The sequence below is a fragment of the Peromyscus leucopus genome, chromosome 22 (genome assembly GCF_004664715.2).
Source record: "Peromyscus leucopus breed LL Stock chromosome 22, UCI_PerLeu_2.1, whole genome shotgun sequence".
Lineage (NCBI taxonomy): Eukaryota > Metazoa > Chordata > Mammalia > Rodentia > Cricetidae > Peromyscus > Peromyscus leucopus.
Window position 1 is genome coordinate 48,628,214 of NC_051081.1, and position 15,241 is coordinate 48,643,454.

The 15,241-nt window shown below is 43.0% G+C and overlaps 1 protein-coding gene across 4 annotated transcripts in view; it reads left to right on the plus strand.

Annotated features, from left to right (window-relative positions):
* The first annotated feature begins 1,494 nt into the window (after positions 1-1,494).
* Rock2 (Rho associated coiled-coil containing protein kinase 2) overlaps positions 1,495-15,241 on the plus strand; it is a 104,206-nt gene continuing 90,459 nt past the window's right edge. For 2 of the 4 annotated variants that reach the window (XM_028877678.2, XM_028877679.2), the window contains exon 1: positions 1,687-1,827. In XM_028877678.2, the coding sequence (XP_028733511.1) occupies positions 1,687-1,827 (141 nt within the window). Of the gene's footprint in view, positions 1,828-15,241 lie in introns of all 4 variants that reach the window. The other 2 variants (XM_028877677.2, XM_037198154.1) reach the window with 2 other exon arrangements.

Below are 15,241 nucleotides of genomic sequence, written 5' to 3' on the forward strand. Positions count from 1 at the left end.
TTGTTCTGTAGACCAGGCTGGCCTCGAACTCAGAGATCCACCTGCCTCTGCCTCCTGAGTGCTGGGATTAAAGGCGTGTGCCACCACCGCCCTCCTTAGCATCTTTAGAAGGGGAAAAAAATCCCACTGAAGAACAAGTGCATTTTCATTTGCTTAGCTGCTCATTTCAGAGTATTCATGATCCCCTTTGCATTTTCCCGTCTTCTTAACCGGCCTGCAATACCTTCAGGAGTCTTCCCTGAATGTGACAGAGCTTGTTTGGATTATTCAATTGCAGGACGACTGAGTCCACTCCCAGGACTTTGGTCATGACGAACATTCTGAATAGCCCAGTTGTAAACATCTTCACACAAAGTCCTCCCCTCTTTGGATCATTTCCTTACACTTGGACTTCCTTAAATGGGCTTACTGGGTCAAAGGGGCTCGGTGAACAGTTTTATGGCTCTTGGCACATAGTTTTCAGATTGCGCCCTGAGAGGATCTGACCAATGGCTCGGGGGCAGCGAGAAGGCAGGAATGCGGAGAAGCAGCCCCCTCTTTCACTCCCAAAGCAAGGCCCCCATGAATGCAGAAGCGCTTCCCCATTGCCCTCCCGTTCCCTCCGCCCGGCCAGTGTCTAAGGTCTAAGGCCAGGCGGACACCGCGGTCAGGGAAGGGCTCAAAGGTTTCGGAGAGCCCAGGATTAGTGCCCCGGAGGCGGGAGCAACTCCTCCAGGTCTCCCTGCCCGGGGGGAACTCAGACTCGAGCGAGACCCAGACACTAAACTCAGGCTAGGGGCGCGGCCTCCCCGCCCCCCTGAAGCCCCAGGCCACGGCCCCGGGGCGCTGGAGTTCGGCGCGGCTTGCATAGCTGCGCGCTGAGTCAGCGGGACCCGGCGGGCGGGCAGGCGGGCGGGGGGCGAGGACGTCAGCAAGGCCGCGGGGTCCGGCCGGAGGACGCGGGAAACGCAGCGGGGACGACGGGGAGGGAGGCGCTGCGACCCGTCCCGCCTCACTGCCCGGGGAAACGGGGCAGACGAGGAAGCGAGACCGGCCGGGGCGAGGGGGAGCGGAAAGGAAGCTCTGCACCGCCGCGCAGCTCAGCTCAGCTCTGCGGAGGGAGGGGGGAGGAGGGAGGGGCGGGGCCGGAGCCAGGGTGGGCGGGGCGAGCCGCGGGGGGGACGCGCCGGGGTGGGCGGGGCGGAGAGGGGTGGGTGGGTGGACGGACACACACACACGAGCGCGCGCGGGCGCGCGGCCGGCCGCGGGCGGAGGGGCTTGTGGGTAGCGGCGGCGCGCGGCCGAGCAGGGCCGCGGCGCGGACCGTGTGTGTGCGAGTGTGCGTGTGCGTGTGCGTGTGGTGTGTGTGGAAGGGAGCGGGCTTGTGGGCGCGCGAGAGGCGGCCGGCGGCGACATGCGGGCGGCCGGGCGGCGGCCCTAGCGGCCGGAGCCCCGAGGGCGGGGCGGCGCGGCGCTGGGCGCCCCTTCCCCGCTCCCGCCCGCCGGCTCCTGGCGAGCTCGCGACGGGCCGGGCGGCGCGCGTGCGGCGGAGGGGCGGGGACGCCGTGTGCCTCTCGCTGCTCCCCGCCGGCCGGGCCGGGGCGGCTCCTCATACAGGCGGCAGGCGGCGGCGGCGGCGCGCGCGCGCGCGGCGGGCCCCCCGGGGCGGAAGGTTTCCGCGGGCGGCGCTAGGCCCGGCGAAGCGGCATGAGCCGGCCCCCGCCGACGGGGAAAATGCCCGGCGCCCCTGAGGCCGCGCCGGGGGACGGGGCGGGCGCGAGCCGCCAGAGGAAGCTGGAGGCGCTCATCCGAGACCCTCGCTCGCCCATCAACGTGGAGAGCTTGCTGGTAGGTGCCGGCTAAGGACGGGGCTCCCCGCCCTGCCTGCTCCCCCGTCGTCCCCCGTCCCCCGTCGTCCCCCCTCTCTTGGCCCACCCGCCCAGCTTCCGGCTGCTCGGGGGGCTGGAGAGTCAGGTTCCGGAGTGGAGACCCCACCTGGGATGCCTCCGGTCCACCTCCCACGGGAGCGGGTGTCATCCCGGCCGCCCCCTTTCTTGGAGCGCGCCGGGAGGAAACACCCCTGGGCTCCTTCCCGCCTACCCAGTCGGCTTAGGGCGGAAAGGTGGAGGATTGGCTGTGCTTCCTACCCCCGGACTAGCCCATTGGGAAGTGTCACGCGGCGTGGGAGCTAGGGTGAAATCGAGGGAGAAAGAAACCCGATGCTCTCCCTGTTGGGAGTTGCCACCTGGGGTACATGACAAAGAGCTGCCCGCCCTCGGTCCTCCTCGGCAGGAATCTGGGAAGGCACAGCTCAAGTTTGCTGTTTCCAGTTGCTCTTGGACATTCCATAGTAGCCATTTAGTGCATTTGAATTTATGTAAATTAAATTTCCGGAGATTGTTGCTCCGAAGCCAAGAAACGAGTCTGAATTGTAGAATGGAATACATCTCTCCCCTTCATCTTGTCATTCCCAGAGCATTCCAAAATCTAAATTAACAGCCTTGGGAAGGCTGCTCGATTGATTAAGACTGGAGCTTGATTAAGAAAAGAACATGTTTTACAATAAACGCCTCATAGAACGCTGGCATATTTCTGGTCTTGGGGGAAGCAATTATGTTTGGCAAACACATTTGGTTACTGTGCAGCGAGAGATGCATTTATGGGGAAAAAAGAGTGGTGTGGACATGTATCCCGAGGAGGAGAAGTCGAAGAAGATACTCTGGCTATTAGCTCTGGAGGGCTAGATGTAGGGTGGGTGATCAGGCATTCTCTGCCAAAAAGCATGCCAGTTCTGGGCCCTGCTAGGAGAAGCCTATTGAGTCTGTGATGAGAAAAACTGTCTCCTCCCTTTCCACTGACTAACTTTTCTTCTGCGGCCGTTGGTTGTCCTTTGAGGTTTCTGGAATCACTTGCAATGACTCAGTCCTGTTTGGCCACAGTGCAGGAACCCACTAGAGAGTGGATGGATATCTTTCTATCAGATATGTAGAATGTAGAGATTTTGGCTCTAGGGGGTATTTTCTTTTTTTTTTTTTTTGCTTGGTAGTGGGTTCGTGTGTTCTTGTGGGACAGTTTTTGGAATTCCTTAGTTCAGAGTAGGATTGGGGTCGTAGCCTTTCCGTAGATAGAGCAAAGCTTCTCGGGCATCACTGCCAGAATTTTCACTTGGGTATTTTGCTAGCAAAACTTTGATCCTAGGCCAGAAAGTTCGATTAAAAATAGTATCTGTAAGTCTTAAGGATTCACCAGGTTCATCCTCAATCCCACATAGAAATGTTTTACATTTCACATTCGTTTCTTGTTAGTGATGTTACTCATTATTATTAGGGTTATTCTGAGCTTGGAACTAAGCTGTTTATACCTGTTGACATGACCATTTTGTTTTATTAAAATATTTCCTGAATTGTGGCACGTGGTCAGGAACAGTTTAGTTCCTTTCTTGAGTGTTTAATACAGTCAAGACCACATTTGTTAAGGTGACATATCACTGTTAGGAGGGTTGATACCAGGTGCTGATGTGACAGCAAGCTGCTTTTAGTTGATGACATGTCATTGAGAATCAGTTCAGGTATGACTCTGGAGTGCAGCAAATGTTACTAAGTCAAAATGTGCCCTTTATACCTTAGGAGTGAGGTTCCTGGTGCCTCTCTTGTACACTGATAGAAGTCAGAAACATCATTAAAGTTACAGTAATTGTATCTGTTACATATATTTTATCATGAAATACCAGAATGAGTTATGTGCTGCCTAGTTTTATGTCAGCTTGGCACAAGCTAGAGTCATCTGAAAGGAGGGAACCTCAACTGAGAAAAATGTCACCATAAGATCCAGCTGTAAGGCATTTTCTTAGTTAGTGACTGATGGGGGAGGGCCCAGCCCACGGTGGGTGGTGCTATCCCTGGGCTGGTGGTCCTGGGTTCTATAAGAAAGCAGGCTGAACAAGCCATGGGGAGCAAGCCAGTAAGCAGCGCCCCTCCATGGCCTCTGCATCAGCTCCTGCCCTGTGTGAGTTCCTGTCCTGATTTCCTTTGATGATGAACAGTGTATGGAAGTGTGAGCCAAATAATCCCTTTCCTTCCCAAGTTGCTATCATCATGGTGTTTCATCACAGCAGTGGTAACTCTGACTAAGACAAAGTAACGTTTTAATTGTGGTAGTAGTATACATAAAATTTGCTATTTAAACCATGTGTAAGTACACAGTTGGGTGATGTTAAGTACATTCACATTGTGCCAACCATCACACTTTCATTCATCCTCACAGCCTTTTCATCTCTCCACACTGTAACTCTGTAAATTAGTCTTTAAGCCAATATTATAAAAAATGCTCATGAAATAATAGCTGTTATTGCTTTGAAGATTTGAAATAGTACTATGAGCTTTATTTCACAATTAATCATTGCTTTTCTTTTGGTTTTATTCTAGAAAATTTCTCTCTCTCTCTCTCTCTTCTCTCTCTCTCTCTCTGTGTGTGTGTGTGTGTGTGTGTGTGTGTGTGTGTTTTGAGACAGGCTTTTGTTGTGTAGCTTTGGTGTCCTGGAACTTGCACAGTACACCAGGCTGGTTTTGAGCTCACAGAGATAGGCCTGACTCTGCCTCCCATGTGCTGGGGTTAAAGGTAGGCGCCACAACTGCCAGCCTAGAAAAAATATTTTTAATAGTCTGATACAAACCTAGTATGGAATTTGGTTACTATATTCAGAACCCTAGAAAGTACCATTGAAAGCTTTATATTGCCAAAAATGGCAAGAGATGATCAAGTATACTAGAATTTTCTGTAATGTTCCAGTTGCCTGCCATTATCATTTTGAGTTTGACATCATAGAGTACTAATCACAGCTGTGCATCTATAGGGCTGGATTCCAGGACACTATCAGGGTACAGACTAAATTATCTTGTTTCTTTCAGAGGCTAGTTGCTTTATTTGGCTCTAAAATCAGCAGCTCTTTTGAAGCTGCAGATTGTGAGCTGCTTGGTATTATATAAAAATAGTTTTCAGGGAGATTTGCTTCTGTAATTTAAAAAACAAAACATTTATTTTGTGTGTGTGAGGGTGTGTGCCCTGCCATGGCACCCGTGTGGAGGTCAGAGGACAACTTGTTGGAGTCAGTTCTCACCTCCTATCATGTGGGTTCGAGGGACCAAACTCAGGTCATGGGATTGGCAGGCTTGATGGGAAGTACCTTTATTCATGGAGCCTCTTTTGAAGGTCAGTGTTGCAATATTTTTAAGGGAGGACCTTAGGTGATAACTCTTTTGTAGTGTTTGAAACCTTTGGGAAAATGTGTGTTGTGCTGTTGGGAATCCTCACTTGCCAACTGTGTTTTAGTTAACGTACAAATGTACTGGAGAACGGTCTTAAGGTTTGTGCGCTGGGATCTTATTTTGTTCTTCCAGAGAGTAGGAAGTCATAGTAACCTGTGGTACCTAGGTTTTTGTGAATGGGTAAAGGGGATCAGATATTTATTTACAATTTCAGTGGGTTGAAAAACAAAATACCCATTGAAACTGTTTAACTTGACATTTTATTTATTGATTGTGTTTTGGGGCGGGGTGTTGTGTGTCATGGCACAGGTGTGGAGGTCAGAGGACAGTTTGTAGGAGTCGGCTCTCTCCTTCCACCATGGGGATTCCAGTGATCAAACTGAAGCTGTCCGGCTTGGCAGCACGTGCCTGTAACCGCTGAGCCACCTGGCTGGCCCCCAAACACCTAATTAGCACTGGTACCTGCCACCGATATGAAAATCTTACTGTACCGAAATTTTATTTTTGGTAGTTCTGAGTATTGACCTCAAAGCCTTACACATGCTAGGTGAGTGTCTGCCTCTGGACTATGGCTCCAGCTCCATGAAAATACGTATCACAGTGCTTAGGATCATTCCATTTAGTGCTGGCCCTTCACACAATTAAAATACAATTACGTGTGTTCACCCCTCCCTACAAGTAATGACTGAAACTATTTTAAAGATGTGATTAAAAATTAAATAGAATAAAAGATGTACAATTATTTTGTACATGTTCATTTATGAAGTAGAGGTGGACATTTAGAATATACAGATTAATTTAAAACTTACATTTTTGTTGTTTTTAACATTTTTATTTTTTTGGTGAGCAGTGTGTGGATAGCTGAGGAAAGCTCTTGAGGAGTTGATTCTCTCCTACTATTTGAGTGTTGAGGTCTAACTCAGGTTGTTCGGCTAGGCAGTGTGCTTTTTCCTGCCATTTCACTGTCCCTAAAACTTACAAACCGTAGAGAAAATGAATTGGCTTTTAGTGGTCTGTGAAATTTACTGTTTAGACCAAGTTGAACCTCTTTTTAGGTTTAGGTCCATAATCCTTTAACTATAATTTTGGTACATAAACAGCTCTGAAAATAAATTCTTACTAAAACTTATTTATTTAATGGCAGCTTCTGAACTGATCTTCTTTTAGAGTGTTTGCAGTCTACAAAAAGTGCACTGCTCTTTTTGTAAATAATGATGGATTTCACTGGAGAAATATTAGTACCTTGGTTTCAGGATGCTGTCTTATCCCCAAGAAGGTTCTAGGGAATTTACAGCATGTGTACTGTATTACCATTTAAAGTTTAAAATAAAATCTGTAGTTTGAAGAGTCTTGGCCCCAGAGTAAGGCTGGTAGTGCACACAAACTAAGGAAACATAACTGCGTACGTGTATGCCCTTGAATAGTTCCAAAGAATAGTGCAAACCTGGATGAGATAGTGCATGCTTGAAATCCCAGCATTCTGGTGGCTGAGGGCAGGAGGATTATAGTGAGTTTGAGGCCAGCCTGGGTTATATAACAAGTGCCAGGTCAGCTAGGTATACATGTTATGACCCTGCCACAAACAAATACAAAAGAACAATCATTGTTAAAGCCTGAATATTTTATTTTTGCTGAATGTTACTTTCCCTATTGAATTTGTCAATATTAAAAGATATAGCATGAAAATGTGAATTTTGAAGCATCTTACATCATAGTCACTTCCAGCAGTGTTGTTGGTGGATTCAGCCCTTGTTTTTTCTTTTCCACAGTTCTTGAGCTTGATTGTTCCGTGCTCCACCTTTTTAGATTACTACTTTATGGGTCTCTCTAAATAATACTGCTTAGTTTTGCTTGTCTTCTAAACTTATGTTATCATTTCTATATTTTCATTTGTGCTTTATGTTGAGTGTTGGGGGTTGAAGCTAGGACATGACACAGCTGGGTAAGGTGTCTACACTGAGCTATCCTCAGCCTGTATGTTCTCATTCTGACTCTGGGTTTCAGTTGTGTGATTCTGAGAGCTGTCTCACCTGTGGTGTAATTCATTTTCATTGCCATAATAAGTTAAAGTGTAGCTCCACTCTGTAGATGGAGTTTTTCCATTGGGACTGCAAGTCACTCCAAATAGCCACAGAGACACTTAATATTAATTATAAATGCTCAGCCAATAGCTTAGTCTTGTTACTAACCAGATCTTACAACTTAAATTAATCCTTATTTTTAATCTGTGTTCTACCACATGGCCTGGTACCTTATCTCAGTACAGCATGTACATCTCTTGCTTCCTCTGCCTGTTGCTCTAGACTCTGGAGACTCTGCCCTTCTTCCCAGCATCCACCTAGTCTGGCTCTCCTGCTTAATTTCTATCTGCCCAGCTATAGGCCAGTAAGCTCTTTTATTAACCAATGAGAGTAATACATATTTACAGTGTACAAAGATTGTTCCACAGCACCACCCTATTTGAAGGATATTTAGATAGTTTTGTATGTTTCGCTGTTATGGGTTCCTGGAACTCATTCGAAGAGTTTCCACAAACTTGTATTGGGAATGGAGTTGTAAACATTGACAATGGACAGCCTTGTACAACTTTACGGAATCTTTTCAATTCCTCCTTTACCAAATCTTTTCAATTATCTCTTTACCCATTTACCACTACAGCTTTTGGTTTTGGTCCACTTTAAGTTAGAGGCTTAATGTAGGTCCTTATATTTCAGCATGTATTTCATTAGGTCAGAATTCAGCTGGTGTGTGATTATAACCCAGCTCCAGAGGATGAAGCAGGAGGACTGTTATGAGTTCAAGGCTGACAACAGCTACATGGTGAGAAGGGCCAGCCTGAGCTACCTACAAAACCAAAATAAGGAGGAAAAAAAAGATTAAATTTGCACAAAGTAGAATGCACAAGTCTTATATATACATAGATGATTTTGAAAAAAATGTACTGTGATTCAAATCTTTAAAAATACAGAGCATTATTACCAACCCAAGTACCTTTTCAACCAACTTCACATCCACCCCCTCCCTCTGTTTGTGTGATATTTTTTGTTTTTGAACGTGATATATTTTGTTTTTGAACTAAATGTTACTTTTATCTTTTCTAGTACTTGATACAAATGAGATTGTATAGTACATGCTTTCCTGGCTTTGTCTGGCTTCTTTACCTTAGCAGATGTTTTGAGATTAATGCATGGTATTTTGTGTACTAGCACGATATCTCTTTATTGCAGATTAAAATTTGTTGTATATATAAATCACAATCATTCAGCTATTTTTTGTTAACTAACAGGGCTGTTAGTTTTGTTGAGAGAGAGTCTAGCTAATTAGCCTAGGCAGGGCTCAAATTTGTGATTCTCCTGCCTCGGCTACCTGGATGCTAGGGTTACAGGTATGGTCTACCACGTCTACTTCTGGTTTGGTTTTTAATAAATATTATAAATTTATATGTATGACATAAACATAATATTATAAATTTATATTTATAAGATTTATATAACATTAAAATTTATTAATATAATAGTCAATATAAACATTAAAACACAGATTTTAAATTTAATAATATTGTGATATAAATATTATGAATTTATAATATACTCTAAAATAATTTAATAAACATTATAAGCTGGGGCATGGTGGTGCATGCCTTTAATCCCAGCACTCGGGAGGTAGAGGCTGGCAGAGCTCTATGACTTTGAGTCCAGCCTGGTCTAAACATTGAGTTCCAAGTCATCCACAGTTACATAGCGAGATCCTGCCTTTTAGAAAAAGTTGTGAGGCCGGGTGGTAGTGGCACACACCTTTAATCCCAGCACTCAGTAGGGAGAGGCAGGTGGATCTCTGTGAGTTTGTAACCAGCCTGGTCTACAGAGTGAGTTACAGGACAGCCAGGACTGTTACACAGAGAAAACCTTTCTTGAAAAACAAAACAAAACAAAATAGTAATAATAAAATAAAATAAAAATTTCAATTAGTGCTAAGCCTTTGTAAGGTTTATTTTTTATTTCTCTTGTGTTGATATTGAGGTAGAATTGCTGTGTCACAGGGTATATGTATATTTGCTATTTAGGAAATGGCCAGATCGTTTTTTAAATGGTTACATTGTTTTACACTTGTGCCAACAACACACGAGGGAGGATTCCAGTTGTTCTGCATGTTCCCTAACATTAAAAAAAATCCTTTGGTGGGTAGTGGTAGCTCATTGTATCGTAATGTACATATCCCTGATGACTACCATACATACTGGCTCTGTGTGTGTGTGTGTGTGTGTGTGTGTGTGTGTGTGAATCATCTGCCCTTTGGAAAAGTTGGGCTGTCATCATACACGTTTTTACGTGCTAGACATAGAAATGATTTTGTGTATAAAGGGAATGCTGTGAAATTTGTTTTGTGAATGTTTTTTCTCAGTCTGGTATGTATGTTTTTAACCAGTTCAAAAAGGTTACTGCTTTTTCTGTCCAAGTAATTGTTACCTCGCCTTATGACATGGAAATACTCTTTTGCTCTTATTCTAGAAGCTGTATGATTGAACATTTATATACAGGTCTATGGTACACTTCACCATGTTTAGTGTGTGGTGCACATTAGGAATTGAAGCTGATTTTCTTTTCCTTCACATAACTATCTAGTTACCTCAGACTACTCAGCATTTTTTTTTTGAGACAATTGTTTTTCCTTTTTTGCTGAGTTGCTTTAGCATCTTTGCTAAAAATCAGTTACTAATAGACTTGTGTTTTCTTAATAATCATCTTCAAGTCCTTAGTCATGGTTATGTTGTCTAACCAAGCTTTGTTTAAAACCCATTTCTTTTTAGTTTTTCTCTGGAAATGGCTGGTAAGACAGGAAGTGTCTTATACTTAAAATCATTCTGTACTTGCTGTTTGTGATGAGGTTTATTGGGGAAGATCAAATTGATGGCCCAGGATGACATGTCATGGAAAATCCAGAGGGTTGGTGGGGTGCCTCAGTTGCTCCTTGCTGCCAAGCCTGGTGACCTTGAGTTTGATCACTGGAACCCACATGGTAGACAAAAAGGAATTGACTCCCACAAGTTGTCTTCTGATCTCTACGTGTGCACTGTGACACATACACAGTAAGTGTAAAAAAAACGAAACTCGCAATGCACAAAAGGACACTTAACCATTAGTGAGCTTGTTTATTATATGGAGCTTAATATGCAAGTTGGACTCGAGGCATGGTGGCTGCCCATCTTTATCCTGTACCCTTGCTGGGAGCTGCTCTCCTTGCATCTGCTTTCCAGCTTCTTCAAGGTGTGATTACATTATGTAGATGTTCTTGGGCAGGTCTGCAGTTGGCTTGTTATAAATGACCTTCATTTACCTTTTTGGAAAATGTTCTGTTCTCCCCATTCTCATGTTTATTTTCTTTTTCTTTCTCTGGGATGTTAGGATTGCCTTTTGGTTCCTTGGTGTTAACTCTTGAAGAATGTTTCTAAGTTCAAGGGGACTTTGTGGCTTGTTTTCCAGGTACCAGAAGTGCTTTACAATTGATCATTTTATATTTAATACCCTAGTTCACTTCATTCTGCAAAAGATTTTTGAGCAATTTTAGTTACAATATAAGTGATAGAAAATTTAAGGGATTATAAATTGGGAACTAGTTTCTAATACTTCATTCATTATTGAGGTTAGTTACCTTTTGTAGAAGCAAGCGTACTTTAATGCTTCGGTCATTTTGCTGAGGAATTCTTACAGTATTAAAGTATTTTTTTTATACTTCCTGGCCTTTGTGGTTACTTATTGTTGTTGTTGTTGAACACAAGAGCTCACCGTGTAGCTGACTCCCTTTCTAGCCCAGGCTGTCCCTGAACTCCTGAACCTCCTGCCTCAGCCTCTTGAGTGCTTGAGGCTATGGGCATAGGGGACGACACTTTGCTTGTGAGTTTATTTTTATTTAAGGCATAGAATGTAAACTATTAGGGTATATAGATGCTTTTGTCTTCCTGTTATGTTCTTTAGCTATTTGTTGAATTAAACAGTAATTCAGTTTTAAGTAATAGAAGTGATATCTTTAGAGGTGTATTCCCTCTAGAAGTGATCCCAAGTAAACATTTTGATGTTCCTGTCATTTGGCTCTGGTCTATCCATAAGAAGGAAGGTAGACAAACATCTGTATGCTGAGAGGATCCAGGTTTGGTCAGGTGGAACTGTTGGTCTTGTAGAAAAAGTAAATAATCATGTAGGCATTTTCTAGGTTGCTCTGAAACTGTTTCTAGAGAAATAAAAACTAATCCTATTCTGTGTTCTACGTGAAGTAAAGACACTATGTGGTCTGAACAGCCTTTAATCATTTGTCATCTGTTCCCTGCACTAGCTTCTAGTTAATCACATCTAGTTCCCTGTGGAGTCAGGTGATTCCTGGGTTAAGTCAGCGTTCATGTTCAAGAACAGGTGAGATGCTGGTGGTGTCTTTCAGGTTAACCCTTTAAAGAGCATATTGGCTCTTAGTAATAAAGTGATATTTGCTTATTAACAAAATTGAAAAAAAAAGTCTCAAAGGGCATGAAAGATTTTGATCAAGAAACCAGATGTCTCCCAGCACTCGGGAGGTAGAGACAGACAGATCTCTGTAGCTAGGGCTACACAGAGAGAACTTATCTTGGAAAAAAAAATGGGGAAAAAAAATTCAGATGTCCTTACAATAAAAACTTTAAGACAGCAATCTGTTTACTATTATTTTAGGACAACTTTTATTACATGTTACATTTATTTGTGTGTATGTGTGTGTGTTTGTGGGTATGTACATGCCATTAGGAAGTCAGAGGACAATTTGTGGGAGTCTCTCTTAAGGGATTCAACTCAGGGTATCAGACATGGCAGCAGTACTTTCACATGCTGAACCATTTTGCCAACTCCATGATTACTAACGTTTTTATTTGGCTTTTAACTAATGTTTATAAATGTAAATGCGTATGCTGTATTTACAGTAGTTACAGAAGTAAATTTTGAGTTAGAGTTATTATATATCTACTGGTGGTGTGCAGTTAGAGAAAGGGAGTAATATATAATACTGTATTTGCTTATAAGTCCTTCCTAATAATTGGTTAGATATATAAATATAATTTTCAGGTGTAGACAGTGTGCATGCTTCTATCTCTTATTGTTCTTAGACTAGGTCTGAAACCAAACTCTGGCTGATTGCTTACTAGCTTTTTATTTTCATCAAGCTTTTTTGTTTTGTTTTGTTTGGGACAGGGTCTCTATTATGTAACTCTGGCTGTCCTGGCACTTGCTATATAGACCAGGCTGGCCTTGAACTCAACCCACCTGCCTGTGCCTCCTGAGTGCTGGGAATAAAAGAGTGTGTTACTACACCTGGCTCATCAGCTTCATTGAGGTATACTTTATATCCTATAAATTAATACATTTTAAGTTTGTAATTTAATTAAACTGTCACCACAGCATGTTCTCATTACAGTAAAATTGTATTGTGTAGGTTCTCAGTCACTCCTGACTCCAGTCCCATCTCCAGATCTGCTTCTATAAGTTTATCTTTTTTGTAAGTTCTACATAATGGTATCATAGTCTAGTAGTTACTTTTCTGTCGCTGTGATAAAACACCACGGCCAAGGCACCTTGTAGAAGAAAGTTTCTGTTGGCTTACATCCCAGGGAATAAGAGCCCATCATGGCGAGGTGGTGTAGCAGTAGGCAGCAGGCATGGAAGCAGAGACAGGAAGGCGAGAACTGACCTCCCCAACCACAAGCAGGTAGTAACAGCAAACTGGAAGTGAGGGAGGCTTTTTACTCTGCAAGCCTACTCCAGTAACAGACTTCCTCCAGCAAGGCTGCACCTCCTAAAGGCTTACAGCTTCCCCAGACAGCACTACCCCCTGGGTTGTTCACATGCCCATACTTGTGCGGGACCCTTCTTTTTTAAACACTGCACACATATGCTGTCATTGCATCTGGCTTCTTTCCCCAGCATAATGTTTTGAGGTTCATTTGTATTGTAGCATGTGTTAGTATTTTGTTCTTTATTGTTGCTGAATGTTATTGCATGAACTATATATTACATTTTGTTTATGGATTTATAATATGTGAGGACATGTTTTTATTTCTCTTGGATAGATTCCAAAGAGTGAGATTGTAGAGTCATGTGGTAGCTTACGCTTAATTTTGAGAAACTGCCAGTATTTTCTAGAATGGCTATGCAATTTTACATTCTTTCCATCAGTATATGATAGTTCTTGCAGTACACTTTACTAGTAACAAGTGAATTTCAAGTTGTGTTCTTTCTTTAAAAAGAAAAAAGTTTCTTACTCTGTTGCCTATGAACTCCTGGGCTCAAGTTATCCTCTGCCTCAGCCCCGGTACAGCCAGGACAACAGGCATGCTCTACCATGTCTCGCTTGCTTTTTCTTCTGAATTTTACTAGTGTGCTGTGAATGTGGTCTAGTTTGAATCAATATATTTAAGTTGTTTTTATGGAAGGAGATGCTAGTCAAATAATGAAGAAAGTTTTGTTTTTTTCTTTTTTTTATTGGGGTCCTCTAAAACTGAAGTTACAGACAAGTGTGAGCTGCCATGTGGGTGCTGGGAATTGAACTCGGGTCCTCTGGAAGACCAGTCAGTGCTCTTAACCCCTGAGCCACCTCTCCAGTCCGTTGTTTTGTTTTTAATCAACTTTGTTATAGAACCTTTTACTTCTGAGTAATGAACAAGTCTTGTTGAACTGTGTAAATTTAAGTACTCAAAAGGTAGACCCAACTGGTTGGGCTCTTTCCCATTCTCTTCTCTCTTTCTCTCTCTCTCTTTTGAGACAGGGTTTCATGTTGTAGCCCAGGCTGGCCCCAAATTGTCTTTCCTCGTGCCTTAGCCTCCCCAGGGCTAGGAGTACAGGCCCGTACCAACATAGTTTATTTAGTTATTTTTAAACAACACATGTTGAGGACTTGGGATAAGCATGACCTTTCCACTCATTTGATTCTGTTTGGGTACACTTTTTAATTTTATTTAAACTGTGTTAGGAATAAGACGATACACATTCTGTCGTCTTGACCCAGGTAGAGTGCTGTACCTTTGTTTTCTACATAAAGATCAAAACACTTCTTCTGTTACTTTAGTCTCCTGTAGAATGAAACCTGCCGGGACATAACTGTTCCTTGTCTTTGTCTTTATCATTGAAGACTGTGCAAATTAGTCTACAGATTACACAGCTCTTCTTGTTTGCAAGTGGCATTGTATGCTGATTTGTGGGGTTATAGTATCTGCACATTTTGGGGTCTTTTCAGGATAGAGGGTTTTCCTTAGATACTGCCTTATTTGAGGATTCTCTATCTGCATAGGACATTAGTATTTTGCATTAGTATTAAGCATTTCTTATCTAGAAGCCACACTTATATTTATTGAAATTCCAGTTTACCCTTTTAGCTTTAGCTTATAGATGATTATAATTATTTCAAGTTTTCATTAAATATAACCCTTGCCTTTATTAAGAACCAGAGGGAAATTTTAGCAAAAAATTCTTTATTTAGATTTTTCTTTCATGTTAAATTTATGTTAGAGATAAATTAAAATTATTTTTGGTTGTAGTTTTTTTCTTTTTCTTTTTCTTTTTTTTTTTTTTTGAGACTACTACTCAGATATCCTCTGCCTCCCAAGTGCTGTATTTAAAGGACTGTGCCATTACACTACCTTGGTTTGTGTGTGTGCGCGTGTGGGAGGTATAATATCTTAAATATATGAAATATAGTAGCATATGTGGTGATATATTGTGTCCCCAATATATTGTACACCCTAATAAAGTTATCTGAAGATCAGAGGAAAAAGCCAGCCACTATATTAATCATAGAAGTCAGGCAATGGTAGCACATGCCTTTAATCCTAGCATTCAGGAGGTAGAGATCCATCTAGATTTCTGTGAGTTCAAGGCCACACCAGGAACAGAGCCAGGCATGGTGACACATTCCTTTAATCCCATCACTAACCATAGAGATCTGGAGGTCTCTACAGACAGACAGGAAGTGATATGCAGAACAGAAAG